The sequence below is a fragment of the Eptesicus fuscus genome, chromosome 15, assembly GCF_027574615.1.
Source record: "Eptesicus fuscus isolate TK198812 chromosome 15, DD_ASM_mEF_20220401, whole genome shotgun sequence".
NCBI lineage: Eukaryota > Metazoa > Chordata > Mammalia > Chiroptera > Vespertilionidae > Eptesicus > Eptesicus fuscus.
This window is the reverse complement of record NC_072487.1, coordinates 46,103,777-46,126,287: the sequence shown is the minus strand read 5'-3', so window position 1 is coordinate 46,126,287 and position 22,511 is coordinate 46,103,777. Positions and strand designations below refer to the sequence as shown.

General features: G+C 39.0%; 2 protein-coding genes, 1 non-coding gene and 1 pseudogene across 12 annotated transcripts; 3 read left to right on the top strand and 1 right to left on the bottom strand.

Moving 5' to 3' along the window:
- Positions 1-47: 47 nt before the first annotated feature.
- Positions 48-9,638, bottom strand: RMI1 (RecQ mediated genome instability 1). Its single transcript, XM_008142026.3, has 3 exons — positions 9,512-9,638; positions 3,126-3,222; positions 48-2,059 (listed from the first exon to the last, which is right to left on the bottom strand). Exon 3 carries the CDS (start codon positions 2,021-2,023, stop codon positions 170-172), a length of 1,854 nt encoding a protein of 617 aa, XP_008140248.2. The 5' UTR covers positions 2,024-2,059; positions 3,126-3,222; positions 9,512-9,638; the 3' UTR covers positions 48-169.
- LOC103305074 (V-type proton ATPase subunit G 1-like) lies at positions 3,304-3,944 on the top strand (annotated as a pseudogene).
- Positions 9,639-9,763: 125 nt separating the features above from the next.
- On the top strand, positions 9,764-21,135 carry HNRNPK (heterogeneous nuclear ribonucleoprotein K). 10 transcript variants are annotated; one of them, XM_008142027.3, is made up of 17 exons: positions 9,764-9,891; positions 11,826-11,902; positions 12,006-12,090; positions 12,435-12,532; positions 13,222-13,278; positions 14,714-14,757; positions 15,628-15,700; positions 16,205-16,276; positions 16,780-16,893; positions 17,252-17,380; positions 17,994-18,301; positions 18,435-18,489; positions 18,785-18,868; positions 19,144-19,159; positions 19,236-19,318; positions 19,709-19,878; positions 20,600-21,135. In XM_008142027.3, exons 3-17 carry the CDS (start codon positions 12,033-12,035, stop codon positions 20,631-20,633), a joined length of 1,395 nt encoding a protein of 464 aa, XP_008140249.1. In that variant the 5' UTR covers positions 9,764-9,891; positions 11,826-11,902; positions 12,006-12,032; the 3' UTR covers positions 20,634-21,135. The 10 variants fall into 10 exon arrangements, with proteins under 10 accessions (XP_008140249.1, XP_028002044.1, XP_008140254.1 ...); XM_054726946.1 differs by lacking the exon at positions 9,764-9,891 and adding an exon at positions 10,149-10,250 and having other exon boundaries at positions 19,251-19,318; XM_028146245.2 differs by lacking the exon at positions 9,764-9,891 and adding an exon at positions 10,149-10,250 and having other exon boundaries at positions 20,660-21,135.
- On the top strand, positions 20,193-20,276 carry MIR7B (microRNA mir-7b). The gene has a single exon (NR_129074.2). It is a non-coding gene; the product is annotated as a microRNA mir-7b (primary transcript).
- Positions 21,136-22,511: the final 1,376 nt, after the last annotated feature.

The following is a 22,511-nucleotide window of genomic DNA, read 5'->3' as shown; positions in this document are numbered from 1 at the left end:
TTCATCTAATAAAAAATTTTATTAAAAAAACCTAAACAAACATGATTAAACACTTTTAAATTGAAATAAGTTGTGAAACTTCCTTTTTCCCTTTCATGAAAAGTTTCAAAAATAAAAGGACAAATATAATTCTAAATATTTCATTGTTTTCTAATATTATTTTAGTAAATTACTTATTCAATCGCTTCTTTAGGTTATCAAGGTGTTCCACATTAATATCTTCCAATGCCAGTACCATTGCTTTAGACAAGGAAGGATTAAATGAAATAGTCATTAGACAGCACAAATCTATTAGATCTCGCTGACATTTCTGCAAACCTTCCAGAAACTTCTGATATTGAAGAGGGTCCTTTTTTAACTTTTTCATTTCTGCTACTGAAAACCCTATTAGACTAGCAAGTATTTCATCTACAAAGTCTACATCTAGATATGCAGTTCCATCAGAAATCTTTGCTGTTATACTCCAAATGCCACCAGAACTTGAGAGATTTCCAGTTAAGGTTACAATAAAGGCTTTGATTTTCACTGTTATAACTTCCTTTGGTTTGCTGGCCATTAGAACAGACAAATAGATAAAGGGTGGAGAATACAAATCCATGGTGATAGAAAGTTTAGTGCTGTTCTCTGATGATTTTAAAGAACAATTCTGTAAATGCTGATCATTTCCATTATAAATTTGTGAACTCCTTTTTGGTACATAACTGACCAGTTCTCTATTTAATATTGTATTATTTAAGGAATGTACATTTGAACTGATGAAGGTTTGTTTCACTTTATTATCTGTCTCTGAGTTCTTATCTTTATTTGAAAAACAGTGGGTTATGGATACATTATGATTAACTGAAAAAACACCATTGTTGTGGTCTTCATCAGTCATTTGTTCAGATAAATTATTTTCATTCCAATTATCATTTCCATTTTTGCCAATTAACGAAAAATTATTTGGAGTATTAAGCTTATGTGAAGATCTTGCTATACTGTCATCTGGTATTCTGTTCAAAGTCAATGGCTGCAATTCTTTAGTCTCCATTTGTTCTTTCTGGACAACTTCTTCTAAAAGCAAGGCCTCCGCTAAGGAAAAGTCATCTAATTCCCCATCAGTGAAATGCACAGATTGATTTGGTGGTTTCTCCTTTGGTCTTGGAGAAATAACAAGTCCTGGTTCAAAACTTGACTGTCTTGTGGGAATAGTATTTGAGGAACTACCTATGCTGAAACATCTTCTTTCCAAGGAGGTGTCATTATTTGCTGCAAGTTCATCACTTTCATCAAGACTTGCCAAGAGTTCTTCATCAGAAGGTTCTAATACAAGCTCTACATCATCTGTATTTCTAGGGATGTTCTGATTAGAATTATTTGGTATGACTGAAACTATAGGATCAGGCTCCCCAATTAATCTTCCAAGTACTTTTTCTTGGGCATATTCCTCTAAAAGAGCATCTACTTCTCCTCCCAACACCTTCACATTTTCTGGTTTCAACAAGAGAACACCAAGTCGAAAAGAAATGATTCCATAAATCAAAATTTTTGTACCTGGAGGAAGATGACTATGAAGAACTGGAATAGGCTGATATTCCATTCCCTGCACTTGTACAATTCCATCAGTTAGCTGTAGCATCAACATTCGTGAAGGCTTGGCTTCCCAAGGCTTTTGGGTTACTTGTGTTTCAGCTGTAATTAACTCATTCATAGTACTCTTTCCTCTCAACTTTTGCATCTGGGAATATGCAGGCTGACTTACATCAACCAATGAATTGATCTGCAGAGCAAAAAACCCATTCAGCTCTCCTTTTGGAAGTTCTAAAATGTCATCAGGTAAAAGAGGATGCTCTAAATCTTTCAGATCGGTAAGGAGCCATTGCTCAAAAACTTGTTTATTCATTTGTGCTTGACTCAAATTAATATTATCATTTTCTTCTTGGATCCAGTTAATACAAGCTTCCAACCACATTACAGGTACTTTAACATGCCATGTAGCTAAAAGCCAGGTTTCAACTCTTAATGCAATACTAGTTACACTCATTTCTTTTAAGTAAAAGAAATATTATACATCTGTTACCTAAAAACAAAAGCAAAAGAATTATAATTCAGTATTTAGAATTATAGTTCAACTTAAATGTTGCCTCTCTAATTATGCACAATGCACAAACAGGCATAACCATACCCTTTTGATTTTTCTCACTTTCAGCATCTTAAAATTCTTTCACTTTCTACATATCCAAAATTCAAATACAAGTATATTATGAGAAAAGCTAAAGCTTTGAAAGCTAGTTCAGCCAAATTACTTCTCTGACCTAATATAAATTTCTTAACTTTTCTAGCCCAGATTTTTCATTTGTAATATGACAATAACACCATCTATCTTACAGGGTTGTTGTGAGGATTACATAATATTTAAAGCATAATATCAGGTCTATGAAAGACACATAGTAAATAGTAATTATTATATTAATATAATGATCAGATTTTAATAATTTAAAACAATATCTGAGTTTGGGTTTCAGAAATATTCTAAATTCTAATAAAAGCAACCTCCTAACTATTCAGGCAATAAAACAACAACAACAATATTCACTAAGATTATTTTCATAGCTATAATTCATACTCTTTTAAAACATACCATTGTGCATGACCATATAGCACTTAAATATGTAGTCTAAGGATAAATTTAAAACAAATAACAATAAATTCTGAGCTGACATAAAGCATCTTATTTGTTTAGCTAAATAATTTCAGTAGTCCTACGAGATAAATATACTTCTGATTTTCTCGGTATAAAACAGAAGCAAAACAGTAAAGACAAATCAACCCTATATTCACAAAAGTATAATTTTTTCCTTCTATAGATAAAAATATCTAAGAGTTAGCCCTAGCCGGTTTGGCTCAGTAGATAGAGCATCGGCCTGCAGACTGAAGGGTCCTGAGTTCAATTCTGGTCAAGGGCACATGCCTGGGTTGCAGGCTCTGTCCCCAGTAGGGGGCGTGCAGGAGGCAGCCGATCAATGATTCTCTCTCATTGATATTTCTCTCTCTCTTTCCCTCTCCCTTCCTGAAATAAGTATATTAAAAAAAAATCTAAGAGTTAAAATTTATAAAAGTTTTAATACATCCATAAGAAAACTTACCTTTTGGAACAGGAACATAGGATTTGATGATAGGACTTGGAACTGGTTGTTCAGTGGGGTACTTGTAACCTCTACTGCTCAGAAATAGCCCTGGGAGCTAAGACAAGAAGCAGTAAGGGTTATAAGAGGAAGCTGCAGAATCACTGGTCTATTTTCACAAGTGTAAGCGTTTGAAGGTATGGTTTTTCAGATCCCTGTTACCAATCAGGGTAGAGTATAAGTAATACAGAATTTTAAAAATGAGGTTTGGAGTGAGATGAACAAAAGCAAGTGACCATGAGAAATTTACACCCTCTAAGCTTGTTTCCTTGTCTATATAGTACTTACTTCATGGGCTACTATAAAAATTAAAGGAAATGGGAGAGGATAGAGGGTAGAGCACCAGCCCAGGTACAGATATTAAGCAGTTAGGTCAGCTGACCCAGGGCAAATCCAGCTGTTAGGCTGCTCACCTAGGCCTCAGAATCACCACCTCTGTGGCCACTCAGTTACAAGGCATCCAGCAGCTGCTGCAGGCGGAGAAGCGGACCACCTAGAAGGTGTCCAAGGCCCACAAACGACTGGACACTGAAGCAGGCCAAAGCAGCTGAGGCTGAAATTAAACAGCACTGCCTGCAGAGGGAGAGAGAGTTCAAGGCCAAGGAAGCTGGGGCTCTGTGATCCCATGGCAGTGGCAGCACTAAGGTGGAGGAGGATAACCAGGAGAAGACAATCCTCCAGACCTACTTCTGGCAGAACAGGGATGAAGTCCTGGATAACTTTTGGTCTTGCCTGGGACTTCAGGCAGAAAACCATGAAAACTACTGCATAAATAGATAAGAAGAGAGAAGTACTTGTTCCATGGATTGGCATTTTAGATGCCTTCATGGGATATGAACCATTAGCAAAGCTCAAGCTATTTCTTGTGAAAAGGTATTATTTCTGTATATTATAGATGGTAGGTCCCTTCATTTTATGACAAATGGCAAGTGCTGCTTCTTTGTAGAAACTTAAAACTTATCCAAAGATTTCAATTTTTATCTCATATTGCTTAGAAATTTAATCAATATATACATTGTCTGGTTCCTTATGTCTTTTAGCTCAAGTAACATATCAGTATTGACTTTTTCTTTCTTACATGTAATTAAAAAAAAAAACATACAATTTTTTTGAAGAAAGAAAAAGGGGTTAAATGTTTTCCACCTACAGCTTTCTTGGAGGTCAGGGGTTGTATCTATGAAAAAGTAGTAAATAGCCCAGCCTGGGTGCTTAGTGGCTGGGCGTCAACCTATGAACCAAGAGCTCAAGGTTCGATTCCCGGTCAGGGCACATGCCCAGATTACAGGCTGGATCCCCAGTGTGGGGCATGCAGGAGGCGGCAGATCAATGATTCTCTCTCATCATTGATGTTTCTATCTCTCTCTTCTTCTCCCTTCCTCTCTAAAATCAATAAAAACATACATTAAAAAAAAAAAAAAGTAGTTACTTGTAACCTGTATTAAGCAGCAGCCAGCCTAAAATAATACTTTCTGGCTAAGTGTTAAAACAATGAACAGTAGTATAATTATTTGGGCTGCTTTTAGTTTTCCTTACACAAAATTACTAGATGACAACTCAAGAACTTGTTTCATATTATTGGTTAAAAAGTAAAGTTTCTTTATCACGTAAAAATTTTTTTTAAATAAAAGAGCTAGGAGAGACAGTACTAGTAAATAATCTAGTGGTTCACAGTACAACTATGGTGCCAATTTTTTAAAAATATATTTTATTGATTTTTATAGAGAGGAAGGGTGAGGGATAGAGTTAGAAACATCGATCAGCTGCCTCCTGCACACCCCCTACTGGGGTTGTGCCCGCAACCAAGGTACATGCCCTTGACCGGAATCAGACCTGGGACCCTTCAGTCCACAGGCTGACGCTCTATCCACTGAGCCAAACCAGTTAGGGTGGTGCCAGTTATTTTTCACTTACAAACTCTGTCACCCTAAACAAGTGGTCATATTATTAACACATGGTTAAAATTGAAAGAAGTAGTTATGGTTGTGAGAATTACATGAATAACATTTTAAAGGAATTAAGATCATTATAATTACTGGCTCTCAGATTTAAATGGAAGTATTTCCTAACTTATTGCTAAGGAAAGCAAAATAGTGTGCTAACTTTTGTGTACAAAAGAAAGGAAAACAAGCATATTTCTATTTCCTTGTATATACATAAAGCACCTCTAGAAGGACATACAGAAATAAAACTTTTAATACATAGCTCACAATCAATAACAAAGAATAAGATCTTTGTGGGCCAGAAATAGAGGAGAAACATAGAGTAGTAAGTAGGTACTAAAGACCCAAGGAAAAAAGGACTAAAAACAGTGTGTAGGCTAAAGCTTCAAGGGTTCAACATGCCAATTATAGGGTAGAACTAGAAACCGACTCCTTGCTAAAATTGGGCCAAAATATGTTTCATCCACCACCTACCTATGGCCTATGGAGGGAACAGAGATACCCTGAGAATGGAAATGGGGCCTACATAACATGTTTAGTACATATAGTATGGTCTAGAAATAGGCTATTCATATCAATTGATGTGTCTCTCTCCCATTGATGTTTCTCCCTCTCTATCTCTCCCCTTCCCTTCCACTCTCTAAAAATCAATGGAAAAATATCCTTGGGTGAGGATTAACAAAAATAAACAAATAATTCTATGTATACTAGGATTGTTTTTTCTACAGTTTACAAAGAAAAGCTTATTAACATTTTTAATCAGCCCTGGCCGGTTTGGCTCAGTGGATACAGCGTCCACCTGCGGACTGAAGGGTCCCGGGTTTGGTTCCTGTCAAGGGCACATGCCTGGATTGCAGCTTGATCCCCAGTGGGGGGTGTGCAGGAGGCAGCCGATCAGTGGTTCTCTCTCGTCATTGATGTTTCTATCTCTCTCTCCCTTTCCTTACTCTCTGAAATCAATAAAAATATATTTTTAAAAAATTTTTTTAAACAAATGAATAAAGTATCAACGTTATTAACATGTGGGATCTATATTATATTTAGATTTCAATAACTGAGCCCTTTAATAATTTAGTAAATCCTATTATTTTCATCTTCTCCTTCAGAGAATTCCTAAGGTTTTCATTTCTACCTTTCTCAGGAAATTGAGTAACCATAGTTACTGCAGGTAGAAGCAACTCAGAGGGAAGATGTTAGCTAAGGCAGTACAGTTTCCAATCAGCACACATACAAAAAATAGCTCTTAATCCTCAAAAGTATATTTTTAAAATTGTACATTAGGAAATGCTTGTACCATATAATCAATCCACTTTTTTACTTCCCAAAATTAATCTTAAGAAAACAATCAGGAATGAAGATAAGAATGAAGATAAAGACTTATGTGCCAGAGTGTTTATCATTGTTTTTTGTAGTGTGGGGGAAAAAATACAGCAACAATCTATGAAATTTAAGGTAATAGCATCTTTAAAAAACATTTTTAAGGCCAATTTAATGACATGTTCATATTTTCTTTTGTTAGGGAAAAGGCCAGCTATAAGCTACACATATCTTAATTCCCACTAATTCTATAATTATGAAAAAAATTTTAAACACACTTTGATTGGTATTTTATGCATATTAAACTTGGCTGACGACAATAATCTACATTTGAGATCTTGACTGCAGGAACTGAGCAGAAAGAGAATAGAGTAGGAAAATTCTATCACTCACCTTATTTGATTTATAGATTAATTTTCAATGAGCCTCACATATTTCAAGGATTTTTTTTTTTGTTAATCCTCACCCAAGGATATGTTTCCATTGATTTTTAGAGAGTAGAAGGGAGGGAGAAAGATAGAGACATCAATGTGACAGAGATACATCGATTGGTTGCCTCCTGCATGAGCCCCAACCAGGGCCAGAATAAAACCTAGACCCAAATAGAACCCAGGATCCTTCAGTCAGAGGGCCAACACTCTATCCACTGAGCCAAACTGGCTAGGGCTTTTAATTTTTTAAAAATAGAAAAAGAAGTAGATCCTTTTGGGCACTGTACATAGCATTCAACCAATAGCTGAGACTTAATAATCATTCACTGTTTCCACTATCTTCATCTAAAAAGTAAAGGTAATCTGTGCTTTAATTCATTTGGGATGACTTCAAGATACTTTCTGAAAATTAGGGGGGGGGGGGGGGGCCTTAACTACATGTAATGACTGAAATCAGAAAGAAGTAATCAGTGGTGCTATTTGTGGATCTTCCATAACCTAATGTAAAAAAAAAAAAAACAGAAAGAGAATAGGTTTAGGAGTTTGTATCCCAAGTCTGCTATGTGACCTCAGACATGTTCTTTAATTTCTCTTAGTCTTCATTTCCTCATCCATAAAACAAAGATAACCACAACCTACCCACAGAACTGTAACAATGATTAAACTGCCAACACAAGATCTGGCACATGGTGGGGAATTCAGAAAATGTTAGCTATGATCTCTCTCTCTCTCTCTCTCTCTCTCTTCCTTCTCTCTCAAAATCAGTAGCATAACTTTTTTAAAAAAGAATAAAAGTAAATCCCACACCTAAGTAATATTAGCTCTGATTTCATTGGAAATCCAAAGTTATCATATAGTTCATTACACAAAACAAGAGCCATTGAATGTATCAATAATTTGGCAAGTCCTTGAATGAGCATAGGTAATGATATAGTTTGGCTGAAAACAATAGAGGATGAAAGGATAGTGAAAAGATAGATTTTCCTGTAATTTAAAGGGTAAACCTACAATAAATTATAAGAGATAAGAAAGAAAACAAGTGGAAAAAGGAAAAAACAAAAACATGGAACAATGGCATTTAGAAAAAGGTAACAGCTTTCACCAATTAGGGTCCAGTCAGAAGACAGTAAAATTGGAAGAAGTTCCTGGATAGGGATGCTTACTTTGCATTCCTGTTTATTCCTCATCTCTACTTATCAAGGCAGAAAATGATGGCTGCAACAGAAATACTAATTTGAAAGAAAGCATCATTAGTACAGTGACCCTAAAAGTGCCCATTAGTGTTAGTGAAATGTCCCAGATTTTAAATGACAGATTCAATTAAATGTTGCCAAATCCTAATCCTAATTGACAGATATCTACAACCCCAGTATTCCCAACACATACTCATCAATTCTTGTACACTTAATGAAAATCTAAACTATGTATCATAGAACCAAAACGTGAGGTTTTACCTCTGAAGAAGACTTATAACTCTTCCCGGTGGGGACCATTAGAAAAACTATATTACCATTTAAAGAGACCTTTAATAAATTCCACAATCCCAGAAACTATGCTCTCTATCCTCCCAGCCAGTAAGTGCTGCTTCATGAAGTCCTCATTTCCCTCTGGGTTTTCTTCCTAATTAGGCAAGTAAAAGCTAAAGGGCAGACGAAATCCTAGCCATTTAAAATAGGTGCTGGTTACATCTATTTTGCAAATTAGTCAAGAGGGAAATCAAGTACAATATAATGAATCAGCACAAATTTATCATTACAAAGGTACACATATATAAATGTATTCTGCTAACGGTGGATTTAGCTTTATGTGTAAATCACAACACTTTTTAAAGTGTGAGGTTGGGGTTGCAGAGGAAGCCGGGAGGGTGGAGGAACGGTGATGTGAAAACTGGGTACTACCACGCCAGGCCATTTCCCGGGTTTGTCAGGATTCGGGGAGACCTTAAGAAAAGAGACCATCAAAGCTCAGCACAGGGGCCTTGGAAATAACCGAACACAAAGCAAGTGTAAACTGGATAGACAGCTACGCCGGTAACGCTGGAGGGCGAGGTTTTGATGTTTTGATCACTGCCGAATACCTCGACACACCGTAAGCTCTTTAATAGGGGAACGGCCAGAACGCGTACTTTGAGGTTTGCAATTCACTTCGGATGAATGCAATACTGCTTCCAGAAATTTTCCAGATAAAATGCGGCGACGACGCCACAGAATACTCGCATCGCAGGCCCCATTAACAAAAAGAAAAAGAGAGAAGAATAGAATGAAAGGTCTCTTCACAACGGGGAGCACTGTAGAGACGCCTGGATCCCCGGACGTGCTGGCTCAAGGCCGGAACCAAAGGGACAAGTTCTCCAAGACCCAGAGGCCCACCGCCACAACCCCGCGGACCCGCCCGCGTAGCCCGGGATCCCGCCCGAGCTGATCGCCGGCCGCGAACCGCCAGTGGCGTGCCCCCGCCAGGCCCACGCCCAACGGGGGCTGCGGCCCGTTACCCACAGCGGGTGTCCGCGGCGAGGGCCGGGCCGGTGGGCGGACTGCACTTACCGACCCGCAGCTCGCCCCGTAGCCGGGCAGCCCGGGCGGGAGCGGGGTGGGGAGAGAGGGGGAAACGCGAGTGTGGCCCGGGGAAACGGTGGCATTTGTCTGAGCCTACTACCGACCTGGGACTCTCGCTTTTCCCCTCGTGCAACTGCAGTTCCCTGGCCGCGCGACTCCGAAAACAGGAACCGAAACGGCGCGCGCCCTAATCCTATTTTTGCCTCTTTCCCGCCCGATTTGCCGCGAGCTCCCGCCCCTCCTCCAAACCCAAGAGATTTCTTCGGGCCGAAAAACGCCCCTTTCCCGCCCCCTCCCTGTACTATTGAACGGGACCGGCTGGAGTTCTCGCGAGAGAACCTTCCCCTCCCCCAGCCAGTGAGTGCGCGAACGGGAAAGGAGGAGGGCGCTCCAGGCGAAAGCGCTGCAGACGCCATTATCCTCTGTTTCTCTGCTGCACCAACCTCTACGTCTTGCTTACGTCCCGCTTGTTTACAGCCTATAGGTAATTGGGGTTACTGGGGCTTCGGTATTACAGACTCAGGCAGGGGATTGGCATCCCTAACGGCTGCGTTGACTTCCTCCAAGTCCGGTTCTTCTCGGGCCCTTAGCGGCCTCACAGCCTGAAGGGAGGCGCCGGTGGGAGGCGGGGGTGTCGCCTTCCTCTGGCGCCTTGATTGACGCGGCGTTAGGCCAATAGCTTCGCCGAGGCGCCACCGCTGAAGCCCAAGCAGCCAATCGGGCACGGCGGCGGCGTAGGAGAGCGCGGGAGGCGGGGGAGAGCGGAGGGGCCCTGCGCTCGTTTTCTGTCTAGCTGTGACCGGTTGAGGCGGCGCGGCGGCATAGGGACGACGACCTCGCGCGGTGAGGAGCGGGGCTGGGCGGACGGCGCGTGAGGGCGAAAGTTGGAGACCAATTTTGCCGCTTGAGGGAGGCGTTTGGGGGCTGCTTGGTGGTTGGCCGAATCTCAGCGAAGAAACGTTGCCCGGTTCCCCTCCCCCCACCTCCGCCATTTCCCTGAGCGTTTATCCGCAGTCTGCGCTGGGGAACTTGAGGCTTCGGGGCGCTACGAGGCATGTGCCTGCAGGATGAGCTGTAGTGTTGTTGTCTTGGGGACTAAGGCCTCTTGTTTGGGAAGGAGAAGGGGCCGGCGGGCGGCACCCGAGGGCGGTACAGATGGCCGCAGTCTCTCGGTGGGTCCCGCCGCACTTTCGGCTCTCCCGGCCCGGGCTTGCGGCTGGAGCGGGGAGGTCGAGTGGTCGGGGCTGCCTCCGTTGCTTTGTCTCTCCCGCTGTGGGGGGAGGGTGCGGGGATGAGATCTTGGGGCCGCGTGGTGGGTGGGGGAGGGGGTCGGCGCTCGGCTCCGCCTAGTAGCACGTAGTCGCCATTACAAGGGCGGCCATTTCCTGTCGGATCCGGGAGTTGACGTGCGGCGCCTCTGCGCTCGCCTCTGGCTTTCTCAACTCCTGTTACTCGGCTCCAGCCGATCCCGGTTTCGGGAGTCGGGAGGGGAGTTCATGTTTGCCTCGGCTGATCACGCGCATATTGAGCGATTTTTGCGGCCGGAGGAATGGTGATTGAAGGACCGCATCAACGTGTTTGTTTTTTTGTGTGTGTGTGTTTTTTATAGCTAGACCCCGCGTCAGCGTGGTGGTGGTGGTTTTTTTTAGATGATCTTGAAATTCCTTTATCGAAGTCTCCCGCCATACCTCAGTATATAACTGACTGACGGGCCCGGAAGAGAGGGTTTCAGTTAGTCCTTAGAAGAGTGGTTTGTCGACAAACGTTACGGACGGCTTGAGTGCTGCCCTTTTTAAGCGTTAGGCTGCCTAGGTATCCCCCCGCCTTTTCTCTCTCTCTCTCTCTCTCTCTCTCTCTCCCCCTCCCTCCCTCCTCGCTCCTCTCTCCTCAGCGGGGGCCACATGTCGCCGCCTTCTGCCAGTCCTGGGAGGGAGATAAAAGGCTGCTTGTCGTCCCCTCACCAGTCTGGTTGTAGATGTGTAGTGGTCAGGTTGTGCCCTTTTTAACGTGGTGTAAAATACCTTGGTGGTGGTTAAGGACTCCGTTAAACTGGTAAATAATCGAGTAGTACTGGCGGTTTGGGGCTGCTCTATAAAACTAGTTTTGTTACATATCTTTGTATAAATTACATTTGCGGGGACAGAATTGAGGTTCGTGGGCTGATGTATGTGCCTTTGCTTTTATATGTATTATGTAAAATAACTAGTTTCTGAAGTGGGACTAGATCCAGTGGCTTTAGTGTTCTTTCCTTTGTAAAAGAAAAAAACTAATAATTGTTTTGGATTTTTAAGGCAATTATTTGAGGGCTTAAGACCCTAAAATGAAGAAATGGCTCGTTTGTTGTGTTCAGATCAGTGTGTTTTAGTATCTAGTAATCAGCAACCAAAAGGCAAAACTGACTTGTGTTGGTTTTTGTAGGCTACTGCAGCACTAGGGTGTCAGTTGGTCCCGCCCAGAACACTTCAGTTCTGCTCTGCAAGGATATATAATAACTGGTACGTTCTAGAAACAGAGTCATGTCTTTGCTTTTTAAAAATATTTAGCAACAGGTTACTTTTCAATAAGCCAAATGGACTAGCTTCTTTATTTTTTTAACAGATTGGTGTGTCTGTATAATCCAGGAAAATGGAAACTGAACAGCCAGAGGAAACCTTCCCCAACACCGAAACCAATGGTGAATTTGGTGAGACATTTTAATTTTAACAATTTTATATCTTTATGATTGTGTATTTAGTCTGAGATCCCAGTGAGTTACATCTTGGCTTTTATTTATAAACTAAAAGTAATCCTTACTCCCATATTTTGTGTTTAGAAAACTTGAAAGGGAGCAGGCTTTGATTCATATTTAAGTCAGAATTCGAGTGTGTTCAGCCTTGTTAAAACAAACTTACAATTAGCAACCAATCTCTTAAGATAGAATATGGTTGCTTTCACTTAAGCTAAGTTAGTTAAATTAAGACTCTGTGATTAAAGATGTCTTTTGAAGATGCTGTGCTTTCTTTGAAATTTGGAATTTTTGATTTCTAGGTAAACGCCCTGCAGAAGATATGGAAGAGGAACAAGCTTTTAAAAGATCTAGGAACACTGATGAGATGGTAGAATTACGCATTCTGCTTCAGAGCAAGGTAATCATTTTATTCTTGAAAATTTGAAAATGGTTTTTACTCCCGTGGAAATTAAGTGCTGGTTTGGCCCTCTTGGACGACTTCAAAGCCTTAGAGGTTGAAGAATATGAAAGATTTGTGTGGCTCCACAAGGACTTGTAGACGGCGTGTAGTGGCTTTGGGGTTTTTTGTTTGTGTGTTTTTTGTTTGTTTCTTTTTTTGGCCTAACAATTAAAATGAAATCCCTTTATATATTGAGCCACTTACCAGGTTAAACCAGGAGAAGGGTGTGGGTAATCCTTAAATCATTAATGGATCTTGATTGCATTGCAAATTTATTAGAAAGCAATTTGGCAGTTTATTTGATAATATCAGGTAACAATGCCAAGGTATCTACTATTAATATTTATATTTGTTTTATGGATGGGTACTGTGAAATTAATCAGCGCTCAAGTTTAATGTTCAGTGTATAATGACATTCTAAATATTTCCAACTTCTGCCTTGGTGGGGGGGGTTTTTGTTTGTTCATTACTGTTTATTTTTAATATCCCATGTAGATTTTTAGCTCTATAACAAAAAAAAGTGAGAGGGGCTAGATTTTTTATTTGTGTGTGTGTGTGTGTGTGTGTGTGTTTTGTTTTGTTTTTGTTAAAGCTTGAGAGCACAGGAAGGAAGGGGCATAATTAATCTGTCTTTTTACTTTTTCCAGAATGCTGGGGCAGTGATTGGAAAAGGAGGCAAGAATATTAAGGCTCTGCGTACAGACGTAAGTATTAAAGAGTTTAAAACTAAAGAGTTGCATCATAGAAATCACTTAATAGTTTAGATACATGCCATTTATAATAATTTCATAGATAATTTCAAGGTTTGCCATTCCTTATTTAACAAAGTTTGGATTGGGTTGGGTGGTGAGGTCTATATTAAACCTCTTCACTTTCTAATAACTTTGCACCAAATTATTCACTTCAGGCAGGATAACATCTTAATTAGAAATAACGACAGTGTAAAAACCCTTAATTGCATCATTTCCCATGTGTGTGAATCAATTACAGTGTTACTGAAAGCCATTGCAGGTGGCTGATTAAACTCAGAAATTTTTATTCCCTTTTTTTTAATCGTCCATCTGTTCTTTAACAGCTTGCACATGGAACACAAACAAATTAATGTTGAGCTTGCATGATTTAAATATGGGTAAAGAAGAGAGTAGGCACTTATTTTTAAGATTGGGAAACCTTATGTAGTGCCAATGATTTTAATCTTCGTATTTTATAGTGGGTTGACTCTTGTGATTAGACACATTAATATTGGTATCACCAGAAGTAAGGGTATTTATAGGACTTGGCTACACCTAAATTCCTTTAAAAAAATTTTTTTTCTCATAGTGAACACGCTCTTAAATGTTTTCTTGCTGAAATGTAGGCAAATAATAACTTTGTGTTGAATACTTATAGTATTTCATTTCTCTCTTGGTCGCAGATCTTTGTATGTTCCTCTTGAGTACTGTAAACTGAACTTGAAAATTTGTTTAAAATTTTACAAACTTGCCTATTAGGATCTAGGAATGCCTTTTAAACCTTCAGGAAACCAACTAGCCTTTTAAGAGTTAGGGTTTTTGGTGGTGTGGGAATTTTTGTTTTGTCTTTTATAAACCTCTCTCCTCTTAATCCAGATGTTCTGTATAATTATCTGGGTTATTAATTTCCCCATTCCTCAAGAACTTCAGTAAACTGAGTCATGACAGGTTTTGTGTCTACCCTCATGAGCCAGCCTGCTACTGAAACATCGTTTGTTTTCTTAAAAAGAAAAAAAAAATAGTACCGTCATTTAAGGTCCTTAAATGTTAAGCCACAGTCAGATATAGAGAAGTCCATTATTGTGTTAGTCTTCAGAACAACTTAAACTTGTTTTCATTAATTGAGAGTATGAGTATAGTTTGTATTAAATTAAAATTTATTGCTTTTCCCCCTTTTCCCTCTCCTTGTTTTTTTGGCCATATATCTCCGTTGCCCATGTACTGGATCGACTTACCCCTGCGTTGCCCACCATGACGTTGGCCCATCCGCCCCTGAACGCCCATGTGAAAACCCTGGTTGGCTATGCCCAAAAATGTGCTCGTTGCCAAACGGGTACCATACTTGACAACTTCTGATTGAATGCCCATGCCCAATGCCAACATCCACGAACGCCAATGACCAATGCAGTACAATGCCAGTGTTTCAGTCCCAGACAGCAGTGGCCCCGAGCGGTATGTCCCAACAGTTTATGCCTCACTGCCTGATTAGAAAGAGAGAAATGTATTTTATTACCTGCCTTTTATATAATTAAATAGTATCCCCTTTAGACGGTGTATTGTTTTTCAAGTTTCTGTCTTATTTTCCCCATTAAGTCTTTTTGTCACTGAACTTTTACCGTGAGTTGCCCACCCAAACGATCCACTAATTTTATTTCGATGGAAGGAGCACAGCTTCAAGTGTTGCATATTTGCTGCATTGTAAATCAAATTGTTACCAAAATAGTCTCTCGCTCTGTCTTTGTGGCCCACCTTGCTTCCCAACATTGCCTGTTCATAATTTTTTCTGATGAAATGCTAACTCTGGTTCACTTTCCTTCACTTCTCATTTGTATTGTCTTTGTTTTGTCTCGCATTTGTATTTGTTTTCTTGCAGAGCCCATTAGTGATCTAATTTCTAACTGGTATCCATAACCTTACTCCAAATATAATGTTCACCACTTGCATATTCCCCCACTTTGCCTAAGAGAAGGTGTGCCAGTTTTACCAATGTAACAGCGAGGGTATCCTTAATTAACTTAGTGGTGGCGGGGAACATAAATATTCAACTCTGCTTCAGTTCTGGTCAATTTATTGCCCACTTAATCTGAGCCCTTCCAAGAGCCCATTCTCTCTGTCTCTCTCCAAGTCTCCTAATATTGTTATCATATCTGTATTGGGCATAAAACAAAAATGCATGTGTAAACCTATAAATAGGCTACTTTAAATGGGGAGTATTAAATGTTACTTCTCTGGAAAAGTTTGTATGAATACTAGTGATAAACACAAAACTCATTTTTATTTTCCAACTTTTTTGTACTATCTGGTATTTGTGATGTTTGACAGCATATTGAGTATCAGTGCTGATATTGAAACAATTGGAGAAATTCTGAAGAAAATCATCCCTACCTTGGAAGAGGTAGGCTCATTTTTTTATGTATTTGTTGATTGGGGGGGGGGAGTTAAAGTATGCTTTATTGGGGCATTAATGGGGGGGGAGGTGGAGAGACAGTGGGTATAACATTTTATAGTAGTAACAGCATCGTACAACCTGCTCTATAGTGTACAGTGTTGCTGTACTCACATTGTTTGTTTTTAAAATGTCTGACCACAACGGAGTAAATCTGAACTAAGATTATCTGTGGTCGTGCATTTTCATGGGTTTAGTTCAGCATGTATTTATGGGCTTTAGTTTTAGAGGAGGGGTGTGTTTTTTTTCCGTTTTGTTTTTGAGGATTTTTAAGTTCTATAATTATTTGTAGTGTATAGAGAAAACCATTGTACATTCTTAGTGTAGATTAGCAGTTTCTCGCTATTTAATGATGTAGATGTGAAATAGGTTGTAGTAGCTTTACCAATATATGCGACAATAGCCTGATCACACTAGACACTTAACCTATTACTCTTATTTTTCTACTTTCAGGGCCTGCAGTTGCCATCACCCACTGCAACCAGCCAGCTCCCGCTCGAATCTGATGCTGTGGAATGCTTAAATGTATGTCATAGTGCCATTGAACCCCACTGAAGTATGGAGCCTGGCCCATGGGATTAATTTTATTTTTAACATAGTGTGCTTTTCTGGTCTCTATAGAAAAAGGCTTAAAAACATGATAAATGAATGGTCTTACAACTCACTGTTGACCCTGCTCCATGCTGCAGTGGGAATTAACTACATTTGCAAAGTGCTTTGCAGTCATTTATATTATGATGTTATTTGAATGTTAATAATGATATTGTAGTAACAGCGACATGCTAAATGGCTGCAGTGTGGGTATGGTGTTGCAGGACCTGAAAATAAAATAGTTTTTTAAGGTGGTGCAGAATGTCCTTTTTGGGCCTGGCTATTGAGGATAATAAGCACATAACTGGTAAAGTTATTGAAATATAAATTCAGGTTGCTCACTGCAACAGTATGTTGTTATGCTTATAGCAGATAAGTGTGTATTATTGGGGAAATCCTTAATTTGGAACTAAAATTTTATAACTCTCCCTCTGCAGTACCAACACTATAAAGGAAGCGACTTTGACTGCGAATTGAGACTGTTGATTCATCAGAGTCTGGCAGGAGGGATTATTGGGGTCAAAGGTGCTAAAATCAAAGAACTTCGAGAGGTAAAGGCCTTTTCTTTTATTTTGCTGGAAAATAGTTTTTTATATAGACTTGGTGCAGTGGGCTTGGCTTTCTGTTACCCTACTGAGTTTCTCCCCTGAGATTCCTCATCACTTAAATTTGCTGTTGAAATGCCACAAGAAGGCCTGACCACATTATTTTGCCTCCCCCCAAAAAAAATCCTAGGGTTATCAACAATATTTGGGGTGGAGAGGGGTGGATTTGCTTAAGGTAGATACATTTATCTGAACCTTCCTAGGTTTCCTAACCTCTTTAGTGTACTTCCCTTGTTTTTTTGTTTTGCTGGGGGTTTTTTTGGTTAATGCCTTTATTTTTATTTTTTTTTTTAACTTAATACAGAACACTCAGACAACAATCAAGCTTTTCCAGGAATGCTGTCCTCATTCCACTGACAGAGTCGTTCTCATTGGAGGAAAACCTGATAGGGTTGTAGAGTGCATAAAGATCATCCTTGATCTTATATCAGAGGTACCTTGAGAATGCTTATCTTTACGTTTAACTTCATGAAACATAGATGTCAAAGTATTTCAGAATATTTAGACAAATGTCTTGTCCTTTCCCTAGCAATTTTCAATCCCCCATCTTTAGCTAGCTATTACTTTAATTTAGAAATAATTTAAGAGGCTGGAGAACTACCTTCATTGCTGGTGGGATATTTATAGCCTTTAGTCCCTCAAAGGAATTTCTACAGTACTACATTGCACAGCTTCCCAATTGATAGTGTTCAATAGTGTCCATATGGGCTATAGGGTCACCCAAGATACTGAATCTTTATCCCTCTTGAGTGCTCACTTCATAGACCCCATTGTGAAACATGAAAGGGGTTGTAGTCCCTTAAGATGGTCAGGTAAAAGTAGCAAGCTGTTACTTACCCAAGCAGTAAAGCTTACTTTTTATTTAGTACTCACACAAAAATAATGCATTTTTTTTATTTCCTTACTATGTTTTTGCCCATATTCCTGTCCTGTGTGAAGTACCTCCCAGGAAAAACAAAGGACTTTAGATATTTTGTTTGTAAAAAGAGTAGTTTGTTATCAAGTCTATTCTTCTTTGGTCTGTAATATTGCTGTTTTTGTTTTAGTCGCCCATCAAAGGACGTGCACAGCCTTATGATCCCAACTTTTATGATGAAACTTATGATTATGGTGGCTTTACAATGATGTTTGATGACCGCCGTGGCCGTCCTGTGGGATTTCCCATGCGGGGAAGAGGTGGTTTTGACAGAATGCCTCCTGGTCGGGGTGGGCGTCCCATGCCTCCATCTAGAAGAGATTATGATGATATGAGCCCTCGGCGAGGACCTCCTCCCCCTCCTCCTGGACGAGGTGGCCGGGGTGGTAGCAGAGCTCGTAATCTTCCTCTCCCTCCACCACCACCACCTAGAGGAGGGTAAGTTCCTTTTCATCTATATATTACTAACATACAAGAGGCTGCAGTTTAGGGGGTGATCGGGGTTAGGCTTTTTTTATTTGATGTGTGTGATGTTAATAAGCTGAGATTACAACCAGTACTGTTTTTGCAGGGATCTAATGGCCTATGACAGGAGAGGAAGACCTGGAGATCGTTACGATGGCATGGTAAGAATTTTCATTTATCATCAATGTATATTTCAGTGTGTAAGGCATCTAAAAGTATGGTGTAGTTAACATTTTTTTTCCCTCCTGAAAATGTTGCTTGAAAAGCTTGTCTTACAAATTTACTCCTTAGATAGCCATTTATATCATTTTGGTTCTTGGACTAGTAAGACTTGATTGAGCCATCATTATTCCCCAAAGTATGTAATGTAGAAATATAAATTGGGCATATAAAAGCAGTAACTATGACAAAAATACCCTGCCAGGTTCGTGTTAACAGTTCCTTGTCTCAACACAGGTTGGTTTCAGTGCTGATGAAACTTGGGACTCTGCAATAGATACATGGAGCCCTTCAGAATGGCAGATGGCTTATGAACCACAGGTTGAGTATCCTGGCTGTTTGCACTCATATCAGTAATAATTAAGATGTTTGCCTACTCACCAATAAGTGTCTTTTTTTCCCCTTAATATTTTTCTTTCTTTAAATGCTGTGTACCTGAGTGGTTTCTTGCCCAAAGGATTGTCTTCTGAAATATACTTACTAGGGAGCATATGGGACTTTGGTTTCCTAACCTGAGGAATTTTAGGAATACTAAGATATCTGAAAAATAGTCCTTGAAGGCAAAGTAATTTTCTATTTTTTCTTTCCATTTTTAGGGTGGCTCTGGATATGGTAAGTTTTCTCCTTTGTGAAATCAAACATTATTTTATGCTTTCTAAAAGAACTTAATGCTCATTATTTAAATCAGATTATTCCTATGCAGGGGGTCGTGGCTCATATGGTGATCTTGGTGGACCTATTATTACAACACAAGTAACTATTCCCAAAGATGTAAGTATCTTTACTGTATTACAATAAACATTTAATGAATTATTTTAAGTCCTCTAACTTATAATAAAAGATTTTAACAAATACTCCATTTTAGGATTAAAGTAGTGTTTTTTAAGGATTTCAGTGGGGTGTCCTCCTCCAATTTGGGATTTGTCAGGTGTTGTCCAGTGCTATCAAAAGCTGTTAGATGGTTTTGAGCCCTTGATTCATTAAGAAAATGTTGAAGTAATTGAATTGTAACCTAAATCTTGACTAGTTGGGGAGGTGGGGGGGCATTAAAAATCAGAATAAATAACTACAAAGTTAAACTCTTGAAGGTCATTTAAAATATAGGTAATGTGATTTCTTTTAAAGTATACCATAAACGCTTGTTTTTGAAAATTTTTTCAGTTGGCTGGTTCTATAATTGGCAAAGGTGGTCAGAGGATTAAACAAATTCGTCATGAGTCAGGAGCTTCGATCAAAATTGATGAGCCTTTAGAAGGGTCCGAAGATCGGATCATTACCATTACAGGAACACAGGACCAGATACAGAATGCACAGTATTTGCTGCAGAACAGGTCAGTTTAAGTTTAGCTTTATGTTAGCCTACACATACTAAAACTTTAAAAAGCTTTTCTTCTCAGTTGATTTTTCTTTTAGAAGCCATGGTGTCTCAACCTTTTGGGGACCTAACTTCTAAACATTCTAATAGTTTTGCTTTAATTTTCTTCTGCTTTCTTACTAAAAACGGAGACATTCAGTACTAATCTTGCTGGAAGAAGCCTTAACCAAGCAAACTTCTCATTTCTCTGGTGAAAACTGCTGCCAAAACCACTTGTTATAAATTATACAAAGCCTGTAGAAAATGTAGAAGATTCAATGGATGTTGGTCTAGTTCTGTGTGGAAGACTAGTGATTTTGTTGTTTTTAGATAACTAAATCGACAACAAATCACAGTCTGCCATATGGCACAGGCCATGCCTCTACAGGACAAATGATTGGTGCTGTAAAATGCAGCATTTCACACCTTCACTGGCATTTCTTGTCTTTTTCTACCAAATATTAACAACTTTTTGTTTCATTTTCTTAATTCTGCTCTACTAATGTCTGGTTCACTATTAATCATTTTTTTCTTGAATTTTACATTGCTCTAATTTGTAATTGCTGTTTTAATTCTTATTTCTAATTTATAATGGACATGCTTATCGCTTTAAGTTAGCATTGAAATTGTCTTAATGTTGATGAAGATGTTACGAACAAAAATTCTAATTCGTCCTTTTTTTTTCTTTTCTTTTATAGTGTGAAGCAGTATGCAGATGTTGAAGGATTCTAATGCAAGATATTTTTTCTTTTTTATAGTGTGAAGCAGTATTCTGGAAAGTTTTTCTAAGACTAGTGAAGAACTGAAGGAGTCCTGCATCTTTTTTTTTTTATCTGCTTCTGTTTAAAAAGCCAACATTCCTCTGCTTCATAGGTGTTCTGCATTTGAGGTGTAGTGAAATCTTTGCTGTTCACCAGATGTAATGTTTTAGTTCCTTACAAACAGGGTGGGGGGGAGGGTGTGCAAAAACTAACATTGAAATTTTGAAACAGCAGCAGAGTGAGTGAATTTTAATTTTTGTTCATTGTTGGTGGTTAGAAAATTCCCCCTATGTGATTATTGTGAACACTTTGCTTTGTGGTCACTGTAACATTTTGGGGGAGGGAGGGTGGGACAGGGAGGAAAAGTAATAATAGTCCATATGTCCCTGGCATCTATTCAGAGCAGTGTGCAGAATGTAATGCTCTTTTGTAAGAAACGTTTTATGATTTTTAAAATAAATTTAGTGAACCTATTTTTGGTGGTCATTTTTTTTTTTAAGATGGTCATTTTTCAAATGGCTGAATTCCCCAACCTACCCCCAACTAAACACTAAGTTTGATTTTCAGCTCCTCTGTTGGACTTGGACTTAGGCAAAAAAAATAATCCTTGCAAATTCAGTTCTGGTGATTTCTGGATGGTTTGAATGTCCATTGCTTGGGAAGAAATTCCATCATACGCACTCATGCTTATAATAAGCTGGGGATTTTGTTTTTGTAAATGCTTACCCCTACTTTGCAACAGTTTCCTATGTTAGTAATTGTGAAGAACCAAGGTGGGGAGCAGTACTGAAAATTAAGTAATGGTATAAATGTATACCAGAAGCCTGATAGCAAGTTTTATTAATCGGAGTAATACTTGGTTATGGAAGTGACTGATGCTAAATAAATTCTGGTTATTTTTTATTAGATAATTTCTTAACAAATTTAAACTGTCAGCCTGCTTAGTGTCTATTAGTTAAACTTTGTAAAATATATATATATTCTTGTTTTTCCATTGTATGCAAAGTGAAAGAAAAAGATGTACCATTTCTTTGTTGTATGTTGGATTACGTAGGAAATGTTTGTGAACAATTCAAAAAAGGGAAAAAAGTTCCTGTGGATGTTTTGTGTAGTATCTTGACGTTTGTATTAATAATAGTTAAGTTCACTTCCGAATAAAACTCCCATGATGCTAGATTTGATGTGTGCCCAATTTGAGCAAGGGTTGATTGACACCTGTAAAATTTGTTAAACCGTTCCTCTTGTAAGGAAATATAGTAATCTTAAATTACATATTTTTTGTGTGAAGTGTTTTTCTAGCATTTATAAATGAAAGCTGGTAGGGGTGATAAAGACAGAATTTTAGCAGTTGGGCTCTTAAAGAGGGAGTATTGCATAATGGGAGCTGAGTCCTGCAATTTTACAGCTCCTGTTCTCCCGTCACATGAGAAGTTTTGAGTCTTTGGTTTCTATCTATAGAATTCTAGTTTGATGTTTGAGAATATTAAAATAACTAGTGTATGGTTCCTGGTTCATAAATTCCTAAAACACTTGGTTATTGACCTCCCAACTATCCAGAAGGCATGAGAACTTGATTACATAGAAAAGGGTTCATGGGGATAGTTCCGCTTTCTTCCATTTAGGAAAGAGATTTGTGTATAATAGACAAATGTGAAGTGGGCAGTTTTTCTTGAATACATAATGATGCATGCAAATGTGCCATTTAAGGCTATTAGTATTTCAGTAACACTCCCCTAAAAGGGGAGAGGAATTGAGTGGTCTTTTGATAATGAAGTACATAGTGTCACATTGCTTAAATGAGGGAATACTAGTGGTAAGGTTCCCCTAGAGGTGAAGTCAGGCTGAGTTG